This window comes from Talpa occidentalis, unplaced genomic scaffold, assembly GCF_014898055.3.
Source record: "Talpa occidentalis isolate TD23 unplaced genomic scaffold, MPIMG_talOcc4v2.1 talOcc4.6, whole genome shotgun sequence".
Classification (NCBI taxonomy): Eukaryota; Metazoa; Chordata; class Mammalia; order Eulipotyphla; family Talpidae; genus Talpa; species Talpa occidentalis.
Genome location: NW_023604972.1, coordinates 105,051,954 through 105,066,964, shown reverse-complemented (window position 1 = coordinate 105,066,964; position 15,011 = coordinate 105,051,954). Strand labels below are relative to the sequence as shown.

The window sequence follows — 15,011 nt, the reverse complement described above, 5'->3', positions numbered from 1 at the left end:
CCTTATCCACATCTGTAGCATAGGTATTTTTTGAGGTGTGAATCACAAAACAGTGAACTCCAAAACATCTAAACCTACCCTCGGACTCATCTTGTATTTGTCTGAGGCAAGCCAATTGAAAAATTAAGTCAATTCTGAAAAATTTAGTCTTCTTAAGTGCAGCATAAATTCAAAATTGTGTTAGAGAGGTGTTGTTAAGACTTATAACTTAAATGGTCAAGAATTGAAGCAAAGTTTTGCCAGATTGATTTCGGGGTGGAGGGTAGAAAAAGAAAGAGCAGATCCAGTTATGCCAGATTAAGATCAAGTGTTCGCAAACTATATTTTGAGAGCTATAGTCACCATAATTGAACAAATCAACAGAGAAAATACATAAATTATGCCATAAAAGATGTCTTATCCTAAATTAGGTATCATATGAGCAACGTTGGATAAAAGTAACTTCACTATCATATAATGTATTATAAGAACACATTTGTGGATTTTCAAACATAGTATGTGGAAGAATTTCTAAAGATAGTTATAGGAAATATCTGAGTTTTAGAACATCCCCTTGTGGCATATGTATTATTCATTGTTGAAATTCATATGTTTTTGGTAAAAAACTAAGGTTGATTTAAGTTGACATAGCTTTATATGATTGGCTCTCTGAAAGGAATGATGTTGAGGGAAATTATCAAGAAAAAATCTTTAGTATTTTATTTAGTGTAGCCAAATTAATCAATTCTTATCAAAAACATTGGTTTCTTAAATCAGAAAGGGAAAGATTCCTTGAAATGGATGATTAAAAAACCAAATGTATCTTAAATTATCCTGATAGTTAATGTTTCACTTAGAAATCTTTTGAGAGAGAATAGGGTGGAGGTGGGGGAAGATCAAGTCATTTGGTTTCCTGTGTATTACTTTTGATTGGAGCATATTTTGCTAATAAAGATCTTGGAAAGAGTTGTCTACTATGTCTAAGTAACCAAAACAATGTGATGAAAGTAAGGGTTTTTTTTTCATCGTCCAGATGTTTTAAAAATATCCAGGTGCTTAACATCACATAGAGAAAATATAAAGATGATTAACCAAATACTTTGCTTTTTACTTTGATGTTTACTACTATATTGTAGACTTAGCCAAATTGGTAGTACTTTTACTAATTTGAATGTGACGCAATACATTTTGTAGAGACACAAGAAATATTTTTTTCTGAGAAAGTACATATATTTAGTCATTGATTTTATTTGCTTTTGTTTGGTCATGATTTGATGGTTTTCTGTTTTAGCCATTTCAGAAAATGATAGGATGTTATTTGATTGGTATGATGCCTTACTATATTTCTTTTAGTTGATCATATCTCATGGAGTAGCTTTGGGTTTGATTTATGGGGCATTTTTAAAGCCCCTTCAGAATAAAGTTGTTCTTTGGGCAGTTCCTCAATTTTTCCAAAGGTGGCATCTGAGATTTATCTAAACCAGGAGGTTTCTTGGCCCTCATTTTTCTTTAGCCCTAGCAATGACAAAGAGCAATGGCTGCTTCAATTGGATGTAAGAAGAACACTTAGGGTTTGTCTCAGAAGAATCAAAGATTTCAGATCTTCTGAAAGATTGTTTGTACTCTTAGGGGGTCTTAAGAGGGGTCAAATGGCTTCTAAGAGTTCCTTGGCTGGATGGTTAAGGGATTGTATTAGGGAGGCGTATATAGTTAAGGTAAAGAGGCTCCTAGGGTTTGTAAAGCTCATTACACTAGGACTTTAGCTGTTTCTTGGGCAGAGAGGTCGAAGGCTTCCACATTGGAAATTTGCAAGGTGGCCACCTGGGCTTCTCTTCATACTTTTTCATAGTATTATCTCTTGGATGTCGTCTCTTCTACAGAGTCAGCTTTTGGTGGGAGGTTGCTTATGAGCCAGAAAAGAACAGTGAAGAAAAGAAAGACTTGTAGTTCCCACTTAGAGCTGCCAACAAGGCAAGTTGCTTTGTAGTGCACACAATGGGAGCCTATGAAGACCAATTTGGGTGTGAAAGTGGATGTCACAGGGAAGTACTGCCAACCTCTACTCTATGAAAGAAAGCGGCAGTGTGGAAACTAACCAGAAGTATAAAATGAACCACAGCGAACTCTGTAGGGGGAGGCTGTTCAGCAGCTGGCATTCCTGTGACTCTCTGCACTCTACTGAGGTCCTTTATCTGGGTGTTTTCTTAAAGAAACCACTGTTGATTGCATGCTAGTAACTATATTTTAGAGTGATGAGCCCAAAATGGACTACCTTCTCTAGACAATGCTAATAATTGTATAGAATTTTCAATATATTTTAAAATAGGTGAAATAATTTGTCAAATGTTCACAGAGCTCATGAAGTTTTACAATGCTGAATTTTTAAAATGACCATTTTGAATTCCAAACAAATGCAAAAATGACACAATTTGTTAAAACCATGAGATTTATTAGCCTAAATTCAGTGTTACTACCTGCCTTAAAATGATCCTTTTTGCTTCTCTGTACAAGATTATGATTACATTTAATGTCTTAAAAATTTGTGGGGGGAGTATATCTTAAAGGTTATCATAATTATTTGATAATTCATCTTTTTTATTTTGCCATAAAATTGCTCTCCAGCGAGAGAAGTCTTGGGAAGCTTATCTTTGAGAAAATACGTAATATATTTCAGAATAGTATGAGACATGTAAGACAATTAGCTTTTTTTTTTTTAATAAGTCTAACTATAGCTACAAAATGGTGAATAATTATTTCTAGAAATATATCTACAAAGCTTATATCAAACTAGTGTTATCTTTCCAGGGTAAATAACTTTTAAATTAACTAATTTTATGAAATACCTGTAGAAAAGTAAAGTGATATTAAGAATCCCAGTTTGGGTGGCACAGGGGTTAAAGACAGCACTATCAAGCTATCACCAGCCACTGCAGCACAAGTTTGATCTCCCTACTGGCCAGGGAGCTAACCCACCTGGTACAGCAGACCTCTTCTGCTCCCCTCAGCAGTGTATTTCAGTAGATCTGCTTGTTCTATTTCCCACTTTCTCTGGAGAATCCTCTCACCCCCCACACCTCTGGCTTATACCACAGTTCTTGTATGCATAAATAATAAATCTTTAAAAAAAAAAGAACCCAAGTTTGAACCCTCATCCCATAAGTAATTTGATCTTATTATTTTTTCCTCATTAAAATTTTTTTGAATAGTAGTTTATGTAGACAGTAAAAATTTAAGGAGGAGAAAAAGGATAAGGTGAAAATTAAGCTTTTTCCACGCAAACTGTCTAGTTTCTCTTTTCAAAGGTGACTACCTCTCTATATATTCCCATGTCAAAATAATATGAAATCTTGTCATACTGTCCTTTTTTATTAACAATTATGTAGAAACACCTTATTCTTCCTAAGAAATGAATAACTTTCCATTCGTGCATGTGCTATAGTTTAAACAGCTATATATGTTTTTTAATCATTTAAATTTTTTTTAATTCATGCATACAAGATCTGGGGTGTATGCCAAACTTGCAGTGGGAGAGGATTCACCAGAGACAGAGTGGGGAGCAGAACAGGCAGATCTACTGAAATACACTGCTGAGGGGAGCAGCGGGTGAGACAGGAGAGGTCTGCTACACCATATAGGTTGGTTCCCTGGCTGGAGATAGAACTCAATGCAGTGGCTGGTGGTAACTTGATAACACTGTGTCTTTCAACCCTGCACCACCACGGAGGCCCCCAGCTATACATTGATGGCCATTAATGTTCTTTTTTCTTCATCTCTTTAACTACAAAAAGATGATACAGAAAATTCACTTATAAGTGTGTATGTTTAAGTGTGTATGTGTATCTGATCAGTAAGTTTGTAAAGTGGAATAGCAAGTAAAAGAGTTCTGGTTATTGATTTCTGTTCCTTTTTTCCCTCAATAAACTTTTTCTTACTCTAAAAAATAAAAAAACAAAAATAAAAAAGTTCTGGTTATTAAAAGGAGGAAAAGACAAGTCATATTTATAAAATACATATGTGATAAAGGTCTTCTATTCAAAAATGTGCAAAGAACTCTTAAAATTCAACAAGAAAATAGAAAGTTCTGTGAAAAAAATGGACGCAAGAGCTGAACAAGTGCCTTACTAAGGAAGATATACAGATGGCAAATAAGCATATGAAAAGATGCTCAACATCTTATGTCAGCAGGGAAATGCAAATTAAAACAAGTTGATGACATACCTATTAAAATGGCTAAAATCTGAAGCACCTGGTAAGAGTGCCAAATTCAGGCAATCATGTGGTGCAACAGGAACTCTCATTCACTGATGATAAGAATGTAAATTAAAATAGAAATTTGATAGGTGATTTGATAGCATCTTATCTAGTAATTGTGCTCCTAGGTATTTTCCTGACATAAGTTGAAATTTTATGTCCACATAAGCACCTGCACACAAGAGTTTACAAATCAGGTATGTTCATAATTTCCAACATTTGGAAGCAACCAAGATACCCTACTGTAGGTGAGTGGATAAACAAACTGTGGTGCATCAATACAATGGAATATTTTTCAGTGATAAAGAAACATGAGGCATCAAGTCATGAAAAGACATGAAGGGAATTTAAATGCATATTTTAAGTGGATATTGCTAAGGGAAAGAGGCCAATCTGAAATGGCTACTGACTATATGATTTCACCTATATGACATTCTGGAAAAAGTGAAAGTATAGAGACGGTAAAAAGATCAGTTGTTACCTAGTGGACAGGGTAGAGGAGGAGGGGGTGGATTTTTAGAGCAGTAAAATATTTCTGTGAAATATAGTAATAGTGGATGTAAAGCATTATTTATTTGGCAAAACCTATAGAATGGCATAACACAAAGAATGGATCCTAATTTAAACAACCGACTTTGGTTAATAATAACCTATCACTACTGTTTCACCAATGGTAAGAAATGTTCCACACTAATGCAAGATATTAATAATTATAAAAAATGAGGGCAGGGGGAAAGGTAGTATATTGAAATTCTCTATACTTTTTGTTCAAATTCTTGAAAACCTAAACTGCTCCAAAAATTAAATTCTTTTGAATTTTTAAAAAGATTTCATCATTTTCAGACAGTGTCAAGCCAGTTTGTCATATCTATTTTGACTGTTAGCTGTCTGTCCTTCTGAAAACTAGAGACAGATGTTTTGAAAAAAAATTCATATTTTCTTTTAATAAACTTATAGTTTCATTTTCTTTATTTAAAGATCTTTACTCAATCTGGATTTTATGTCAATGTTAGAACTGACCCTTATTTATAACACCATCTTCTTAAAAAGACATAATAAAAGGCAAGTTATAGAGAAAGTATTTTAGGTTAAATGGTATAACACTGAGTCTAAAACCTTCTTTATGTTATGATGTGTGCTGAGAAATAAAGCAGGATTCTTAAGCTGTAGTCCACGGGCCCTTGGGGTTCATAAATGAACTTTACAAAGGGTATAGGAATCCCTGATCGTGTGTGTGTGCATTAATATTGTGCATTTTGGAAGGAGTGTTCTGTCACTTTAATCAATTTCTCAGAAGTGTTCGTAAATCCAAAATGATTAAGAGACACTTAAGTTAGTGAAAACTATTCCTCAAGAAGATAAATTCTGATAAGAATTTCCCAAAAGGATGTTTATATCAGCTACCAAAAGGAATATTTGCCTCTCTAGATACTTTATTTATAAGAATGCTGAAATTAGCTTTAACATCAGACCAAAATACTTTTATTTCTGTGAACTGTATTACTTAGGAATCATTCATGATTAAGCTCATAGAACTACATTTAGAATAAATTAAAAAATGTAATTTCTGAATGATTATATTTGTCAGAAAAACCAGTAAACTTTTGAAATTCACTATGCCCAGGACATAAGGAAAAACTATTTCTTAAGGATCTTAAAAGAAAATGTACATCATAGTATGAAATTTATCATTATATATCAAATATAAACAAACAAGCAAAAAAGAGAACTCATTTACATCAAATTAAACTTGTTAATAGAACCCTAATAGAAAGTTGGAAATATCTTTTTGGCACATTTATTTATTAGATATTTTTAGGTTATTTTTTTCCCTATGGAAAAGAGTTGAAGAAATATTTTCATTTTAGGAGCTAGAAAGAATTTCCTATCTCAGTGTTTGTGTTTTTCAAATGAATTATTAAGAGTACTTTCCTTGATAGTCTCATGTTTATCTGTGTACATTTTGTTCTTATTTCAGAAAAAGGAGAATAAATGTGCTAAAGAACACCACCAATTTTTAAATGCAGTACCTTAGAATTTAACTTTTTAAATGAACAAGGAAATTAGTATTTTCTTTCTAGTCAACATATCCTATATGATCAACATGAAAATGAATTATTGACAGAAGGGTCTGTAGTTTGAAGTTACATATGCTTTCCATCAAATGTGAATATAAATAGCATATAAATTCCAATCAAGATGAATGTATGGGAAAAGACTTGATGTATTTTGACCCCGTCTTTATTGTAATGGTAGCAGCACCCCACATCTTGTTGACTACATTTTTTACATGTTGGTATGTGGTCTGGGTATTTGCTGTAAATAGACCTTTTCTACATAATTAATTTTAACTTGAATTTATTAACCACATCTAATATGGTTAGTTTTCTTAATATATGTTTGTTTTATTTTCTATTGTACAGAAATTTGGGAGACATCCAACAGGGAAGTTGTAATGGAGAAACCTAGAATAAATGAAACCAATATTCCTTCAGAGCAATTGCTACCAGTAAAAGAAATGAGCAAAAACAAAGTGGTAATATTTTCATTCATAAGTAATAATATCATCACACATTTGTGAATCTGTCATGAATACAATGTCTTGAGTTTTACCCTTTACCACTGAAAAGATAATTCCTGGCTAAAAATTGGCTTGTATGCTTTTAACAAAAATTCAATCTAGTGGAGACACTGCTCTCTTGTAAAACCTGTCCCATGAGAGAAGTAGAAAGCTGAGTGTTTCACATCAGGGTCTATGATTTCAGAATTTGAACCCTAGGTAATTTTGGAAAAATGAGAAAATGGAGATTAAAAAGAAATGAAAGAGGAAAGAATAGTTTGAACGGCCTCTTTGGGGGAGATCCCAGCATTTGCCTAGTTTTTATTTTTAAAGATTTCATTTATGCATACAAGAACTGGGGTACAGGCCATCGGTGCGGGGGGGTGAGAAGACTCACCAGAGAGTGGGAGCAGAGCAGGCAGACTGACCGATATACACTGCTGAGGGGAGCAGCGGATAAGACAGGACCTGTGTGGATTGAACACGTGCCACAGTGCAGACAGCTTCATAGGTTGCATCTTAACCCCTTGTGCCACGAGGGAGGTCCTCCTCAGTTTCCTTTTAAAAGTAGCTACTAATATTCTCAGTTTTTTTATTCTCTTTTTAAAAAGAGAATTCAGATGGGTCAACAAGATATTGCAATTACATACAAATGACCATGGTCAAATGTCATCATCTTTGACACACACATATATTGAAATTGTCACGGTATACAATTAATGGCAATTTTCACCAGAACAAATTTCTTTGAATAAATACATGAATAAGTGAATGATTTTAATGAATAGACATGAACTGGTGAGGAGAACAAAAACCAGTTTTTATGTTGTTATTTTTAATTTTTATGGAAAGTTTCCTTTTTATGTTTCTATCCTAAATATGTGCCAAGGAAATACAGTTCTAGCACAGGACTATGCCCATGACTCTTCTAACATTTCACTTATATAGGAAAGGCAATTATATGAACAGAATAGGTTCCATTATTGATTATCTTCTGTGTAAATATAAAATGAAAGATGTGTTCTTAGGCCCTCTAGAATGTAAAGTTCAACTACAACTTAATTGTATGTGTAATGAGAATGAAAGTTATTCTTATTAGAGTTATGGAATCAGAATTTTAGCTCTAGACGATGAATTAGCCTTTTTACGGATACAGTATATACAAGAAGCATTGGCATCCAATGTTGATTTGGATGTGCATGTAAGAAAACTAAGTTAATGATCATAATCTCAAAAATTTTAGACTGAAATAGGCCATAAAAATCCTCCAATTCAGCTCTTTTATTTTCCTAAGCCTACCTCCCAGAAAAAACACTGAGATCTAGAAAAATGACTAATTCAATCCGGGATATTAAGCATAGGGTCTTCTGATTTGGAGTAGATAGATTACCATTGTAAACAAGATACCCACAAGCTAAATGCAGTTTTGGCTTACTACCCATAATGTTTTTAGTACTTTAGAGACTAAAAACGTGGAAAAATATATGTTCATAAACATATTGCCAAGTGTGTCCAAGACCAAAAAAAAAAAAAAAAAAAGGAAAAATAAGAACACAAACGTTCACCTCAACTTCTCCCACCTTCCCCTATGAGTGCAGATCACAATTCTTCATTTCCTGGAACAAAAGTAGTGCTGCTTTCCATTCTGTCGGTGGAGAAACTAAATAAAATTCCAAGGAAGTTAAAATCTAGAAAGATGCAATGGTGTGTTTTCTCTGAGAATTTATTTCTTATTTCTATATTTTGGCTTGTTGGATTTCTAAGCGTGAAAAGAAATAAAAGATTGAATATTAAATGCTGTCTTATGTTGCAATACTTGTTAACAATAAACTGTAAAAAAGACTATAAAAATCTAATTTAGACTTTATTAAATATATCAAATTTAAAGATTGCTTTATATGATAAATAGTAAGTGTAACTTTCAGCTCTCATAAAGATGGTTTTATTGAACTATATTTAAGAGATTAAATTTGGAAAAAAGCTTTTGATTACATTCACTGATGAATTAAAATGAAATGTCAGTGTATTACTGTGTGTAAAGAATGCACATGTTTTTGTATATCATTTTACTCACTAGGTAATATTTTTCAGGTTATAAGAATGGTTTTCACAGTTTATCAAAAATACCTATATTATACCTCCTGAACGAATATAATAATTTTATATCTCTAACAATAGAAACACTTGTTGCTGAGTTAAGTTTAATATCACTTCATATAAATTTCTATTTCAGGCTACCTTAGTACATTTTGGCTGGAGAAGTGCATTTAAAGAAGTGTCTCTTCCTATGGCACATTGTATAATAACAACAATTGAAGATTTTTCTACAAAAGTTCTCCAACAAGAAGAGAATGAAAGATCTTCAACTGAGAGCTATGTTATAAAACTTGTAAATGTTCAGCAAGTTTGGAAGGATAGCTGTGTGGTTCCTGCTGAGGATCGATCAAAGAAAATTGCTAAGGCAAGTATCAAATGAAATTCTTTCGAAGTGTAGACCTCCTAATGAGTCTCTGTGTGTGTGTGTGGGGGGGGGGTGTTTCAAAACTCTAAAGCACTGCAAAAGGAAGCTATAGAAAAATAGTTCAGTCTCTTGGCAAAAACTTGATACTTGACTGGTATCCATGGGACACTGCTAGCAAAAAAGACTTAAACTTCTCATCAACTTGTTACACTGTGAGTCTGAGGCAACTGAAAAGGAAGCTTCTATGATGTATGAAGAACTAGGAAAATTGTTTGAATTTGAATTATATGTGTGAATGACTGTAGGAGAAATTTAAAGGTTGAAGGAGTTACTATTTCATATTGGTCTGGGCAACTTTTTTTTTTTTTTAGATTTATTTATTTATTTATACAAGCACTGGGTACAGTCAGAAGCTCCGGAGGGTGAGAGAATTCACCAGAGCCAGAGCGGGGAGCAGAACAGGCAGAAGGACCAAAGTACACTGCTGAGGGGAGCAGCGGGCGGCAGGAGAGGTCTGCGCGCCATGTGGGACCCTCCTCCGGTGGCCGGGGAGCAGCCGGGGATCAAACCGGTACTGTAGAGGCTGCGGGCTGCTTTGCAACCCAGCGCTCAACCGCTGGGCCACTGGGGAGGCCCCGGTCTGGGCAACTTTTAAGGGTGGAGGACATGGAGGCTTAAACTAGAGAAATGAAATTTCTCGCTTCCGGAGCTAGATGTCTAAGACAGGATGTCAGCAGGGTTGATTTCTTCTGAGGTTTCTCCTTGCAGATAGTCATCTTCTCCATGTGTTTCATGTGGTCTTCCTTCTGTTCGTGTGTCCAGGCAAATCTAGACATATGTAGTGTGGGTCTGTCACATTGTCTCACTCCTATCACCTCATTTTAATTGATTTATCTTTTTATAGGCCCGGTTTCCAAATACCATCCCATTATGATGTGCTGGGGGTTAAGATTTCATTGTATGAACTGGGGGTGGAGGGAACACAAGTCAACCCATAAAACATTTTGAACCATTATCCATTGTTTATCTGAAATTCAAATTTACTGGGTGTCTTTTATTTTATTAGGCAATCCTGTGGAATCCTGCAATGGGTATCTAACATTTACATCTTTATTTACTGCTTAATGAATATTTCATTTCATTAGTTTTACATCTTCACATGTGTTTTGAGAGTCGCAGAACATACTGAGAAAATAGGATGTAATTATGGAAATATAGAAATACAGCTACACTCAATATTAAGTCCGCAGTGAGTTCAGGAGCCCATGATTATACATCATTACATTAACTCATTTAACAGTGAGTCCTTAAAGAGGGCCTCATTTTTCTGCTACTGCCACTCTGAGGCTCCAGAACATACCTTGGGAACATTGCTGAACTGGAATGGAAGCAAGTTCTGCCTTCCCATCTACCATACCTCCTTTGCCATTAAGAAGTAGACTCAAGGGCCTCCCTGCTGGCACAAGGGGTTAAGTCTTAACACTATGAAGCTATGGGCAGCCACTGCAGCATGAGATAGTTCCCCGGCCAGGGAGCTGAACCACGTGGTGCAGCAGACCTCTCCTGTCCCACCTGCTGTTCCCCTCAGCAGTATATTTCTGTCAATCTGCCTGTTCTGCTCCCCACTCTGTCTCTGGTGAATCCTCTTACCCCCTGCACCTCTGGCCTGCACCCCAGCTTTTGTATGCATAAATAAATAATTCTTAAAAAAATAGACACATAATAGTTAGGAGATGCTACATCAAATTGCTCCTAGTGTTTCTACATTATTTATATTAAGTTGATATAACCTTATTTCTGTGGGGTGATTAATAAAAAATATGGTGTGAAAACTTAGCCAAAGAAAATGGAATAGGTTGAAAAATAATGCAATTTTATTAATGTCAAGGATACATATTTTCTGAGTTCTGTTAACTACAGATAGAAGTATTGTCATGTAGAACTGCTTCTTGAGTGTTTCATAATGTGTTTGGTAAGCATGAAGCCTGAAAGTTATATATAGAGAAGTATCACTTGGTGTTTTCTTATTTGACATAAAACATTTAACTCACATTTAACTCACTACAACTGAGAAATCGATTATTACAAAGTCGCATCATTATATTTATGTTGGATGCCAAATTCATCATTTAGGAATTTGGCTCCTCTGTACATAAATTACACGCTGCTGTCAGAGTACAAATAACTCAGTGCTACATTTATTTCTCCCCAGTTTTGTTCTGACATCATGGAAAAACTTGACACAATGCTTCCACTGGCTCTGGCATGCAGAGATGATTCTTTTCAGGAAATTAGAGCGAACTTTGTGGAGGCCTGTTGTAAAGTGGCAACAGCTGTCTTGGTAAGACTGCAGGAGAGAGGCAAGGAGTTTCCTTCCAGAGCATCCCTGACAAATGTGCACACTCTGCTCGCCACGGCAGTGTATGTCTTCCAGCATTTCACTCAATATGATAATTTGATGAAAGAAACTACTAAGAAGTAAGTGTTATTTAAATTAAGGTGATGGTCTTATTTAAAGTAACATGTAATCTTTGGGTATCCCAGAAGTGAAATTTTAATGGTAATATTTGAGGAGGAATTAATAATTAACAAGGTGAATGATTTTCATTTGTCTTGACTAAAAAATGTCAAAAAAGTGCAGCATGGGATATAAAGCCAGACGGATAGTAAGAAAGATAGGTATTTTCTTTAAAGGCCCAATTAAAAGACCCAATCATTTTCTATATTTTCATCTTTAGCAACAATTTTGTGCATGTGGTTATGACATGACTATTCCATTTTGTAAGGCACATTGGACCGAGCCTCTGCAGCATGGGTTCGATCCCAGCCAGCCAGGGAGCTACCCACATGGTGTGGCAGATCTCTCCTGTCTCGCCCGCTGCTCCACTCAGCTGTGTGTTTCAGTCAGTCTGCCTGTTTTGCTCCCTGCTCTGTCTCTGGTGAATTCTCTTACCCTTGCGCACCTCTGGCCTGTAGCCATTCTTGTATAAATAAATAAATCTTTAAAAATATACATATTTAAAAAAGGACCAACCATATTGAAAAGAAAAAAATAAGCTTGTTTTTGTCCTACATACACATGGTGGTGAAATATGTACTTCCCTCTTTTGTTTCTAAGCTAGTAGGCTGTTAGGAGCTGACATAAAGAAGTACATTTCAGGCTATTCTAATGATCACCAATGTAAACATATTTCAGAGCATCCATTTAGTAATGAACTATTCATAATATATGAATAGAAAGCATTTGACAGTCTTAATTCTCATGCATTATTAATCTAAAGAGACTACATGTTTTCTAAATAGAGATTAAAAGATTGCCGAAATTTTCACATGGTTCCCTCATACTCTCTAGAAAATAGTACAACTCCTCTCAGAGGAAACATGTGGACTTGGCAATCCAGTGTGAGTCCAAGAATCTTTTCTGCATTCCTAATTCAGTCTTTGCAGTCCCTTCATTATGAGAGAAATCATAAGAAAAGTGGAATGCCAATATCTGAAGATTAAAGTCAAATAAATTTGGCTTGATGTGAGCTACTATGATGATATTTCTTTAATTCTTGAAGGCAGTCAGATGTTGTGATTCATACTTGAATCACATAAACAAATGTGCCAGAGATCACTTTAGTCTCTGCAGAATATTTTAAAACAGTTTATGAGATAATTGACATCTACAAAATTATAATTTTAAAAAGAAGAAGAGTGTCTTTGTGGGACATGTGATAGCTTTATAAAAGTTGGTTCTGACAAATGCTTGTTGTTCTCTGTAATAATGATAACCTAATGCCTAAATAATGCACTGATCTCTAATAACAGGTTTACAAAGAATACTTTTATTTTTGAATGATGTATTGACAATGCAGTTTGTCTCAAGTTGAAGTGCATATTTGTGGAACAGCAGATGTATGTTTTCAAAGGACTTGCCAAACAAAGACCAGCTTTTTTTTTTTTTTTTTTCATTTGGGAAAGTGAATGTGGATGCAGACTTCAGCATTAAGAGGAAATGAATGATTGATATCTAATAATCAGAACCATTTGTAGTACTGGAGATTGTTACCGCCTACTGCACAGACCTTAAATCTCTGTCTCTTTGATCATTCCCTCCGAACAGACCCATATTCCTGGTGCCTGTCCAACAATATCAGGAATTCATCAACACTCTACAGTTTCAGGTTACGGACTACTGCGTCAGAGTTTGTGCTACAAGCATTTTACAGGATGCTGAGAGCCACCACTGGGATGACTACAAAGCTTTTTATGAGGTGTGAAGTTAAGTTTACTATCCCTCCTTTTTACACAAATATGTTTTACTGCCTACCTGCTTTCTGGCTAATTAGAAACATGAGCTTGGCATTACTAACACATGAAGGCTGTTAGTATAATATTTTTTAAATATTGAACTTATACTTAGAAAAAACACTGTTTTTAAAAATCTGAAAAAATTAGACATCAGAACTCTCCTTCTGCTTGAAAGTAAAAATAACTTAATTTGAGCTGCAATGTTACAGTGCTATATAATAAGCTGGAATATAATAAGATACAATGAAAACTCAAAGAGATAGCAATGCCAAAATGCTGCAACCTTGTAATTTTTTTTACAAAGAGACTAGTTATAGGTATCCTTGTTTTTTTATTATGTATTTCCACCTGTGTTTGATCAATATTTTTATTAAGCCTCTTTATCTTTTATGCTTATTTTCCTTCTCGTTGTATATTCTTTATAAGTGCACTTTCAGACCCATCTGATCATTTATAGCTTACCTATTTTCATTTAGCCCATATTCTGAAATCCCAAATTTCTATTGAATTAAATAAAACGTAATGATTCCAAGTGCACCCAAATCCAGATCAATGAAAATTATTCATCAGCAGCCTTCATTAATTTCCCTTGCTCTAAATCCCATTGATTATACGTAAACCACAATATTTGAAATTCCTTGAAGTTGATTCCAGGGTAGGTTGAAACATTAATAACATCTTAATCAAAGATAATCAGAGTTTTTCAAGAATCCTTAGTCAAGTCTAGATTCATCAGCTTTTCCAATTTGCCCTTCCCTCCAGATTGAAGTGTATGATTTTTGTTTTTCTTGATTTTCCTAATTACCATGGAATTTTAAGAATAGCAGTGAAGTTTTATTCAATGGAGTCATTCTTCTCACCTGCCTGACACTGATGGTTCCTATGGCTTCATTTAAGCCTGAGTTATCATCATAATAAATGTTGCCACAACAAAGAGGAGAAGATAATACGAAGCTCTTTTAAAGGACTTTCCACTTTTTCTAAGGCCATTTCATCTCTCCTTTAGAGGCTCTTCCCAGATAGTTTTTCTTTTTGCAAGAGCATCCATATAGGGTTTTCCAAACCTGACATACTTCAAACTGCAGCAAGCAGACTGGAGAGAAAGTGGTAGAGTGCAGCTGGTAGCCTGAGATAAGAGTGAAAGTATTGGCCTCCCCTCTCCTGGCAACAGCACAGCTTGCTATTTGCCTTAAGGTAAACAGAGAAGTTGAAAATGAATCCATCTCATGTTTCAAACTATTTCAATGTGTCAGTATACTAATGAGCAATTTTATATGATGTTTTCATTGAAAAACCGGTATCATCTCACTATATGTCCAACATAGGGGTATTATGTTTTCTCCTATGCAAATTGGGAGGTAGGAGAGTTATACAGTATAAATAATAAGTGGATGCATTGAGAACCTGTTATTGAAGTTACCGAGTATTTAAAAAAAAAAACAACAAATTACCATGTAACACACA

General features: G+C 34.8%; 1 protein-coding gene across 13 annotated transcripts in view; it reads left to right on the top strand.

The window, feature by feature from the left end:
• KIAA0825 (KIAA0825 ortholog) overlaps nt 1–15,011 on the top strand; it is a 388,655-nt gene that overhangs the window by 107,793 nt on the left and 265,851 nt on the right. For all 13 annotated transcript variants that reach the window (XM_054688516.1, XM_054688522.1, XM_054688514.1 and 10 more), the window contains 4 exons: nt 6,654–6,766; nt 9,024–9,251; nt 11,464–11,729; nt 13,360–13,510. In XM_054688516.1, the coding sequence (XP_054544491.1) occupies nt 6,654–6,766; nt 9,024–9,251; nt 11,464–11,729; nt 13,360–13,510 (758 nt within the window). The remainder of the gene's footprint in view (nt 1–6,653; nt 6,767–9,023; nt 9,252–11,463; nt 11,730–13,359; nt 13,511–15,011) is intronic.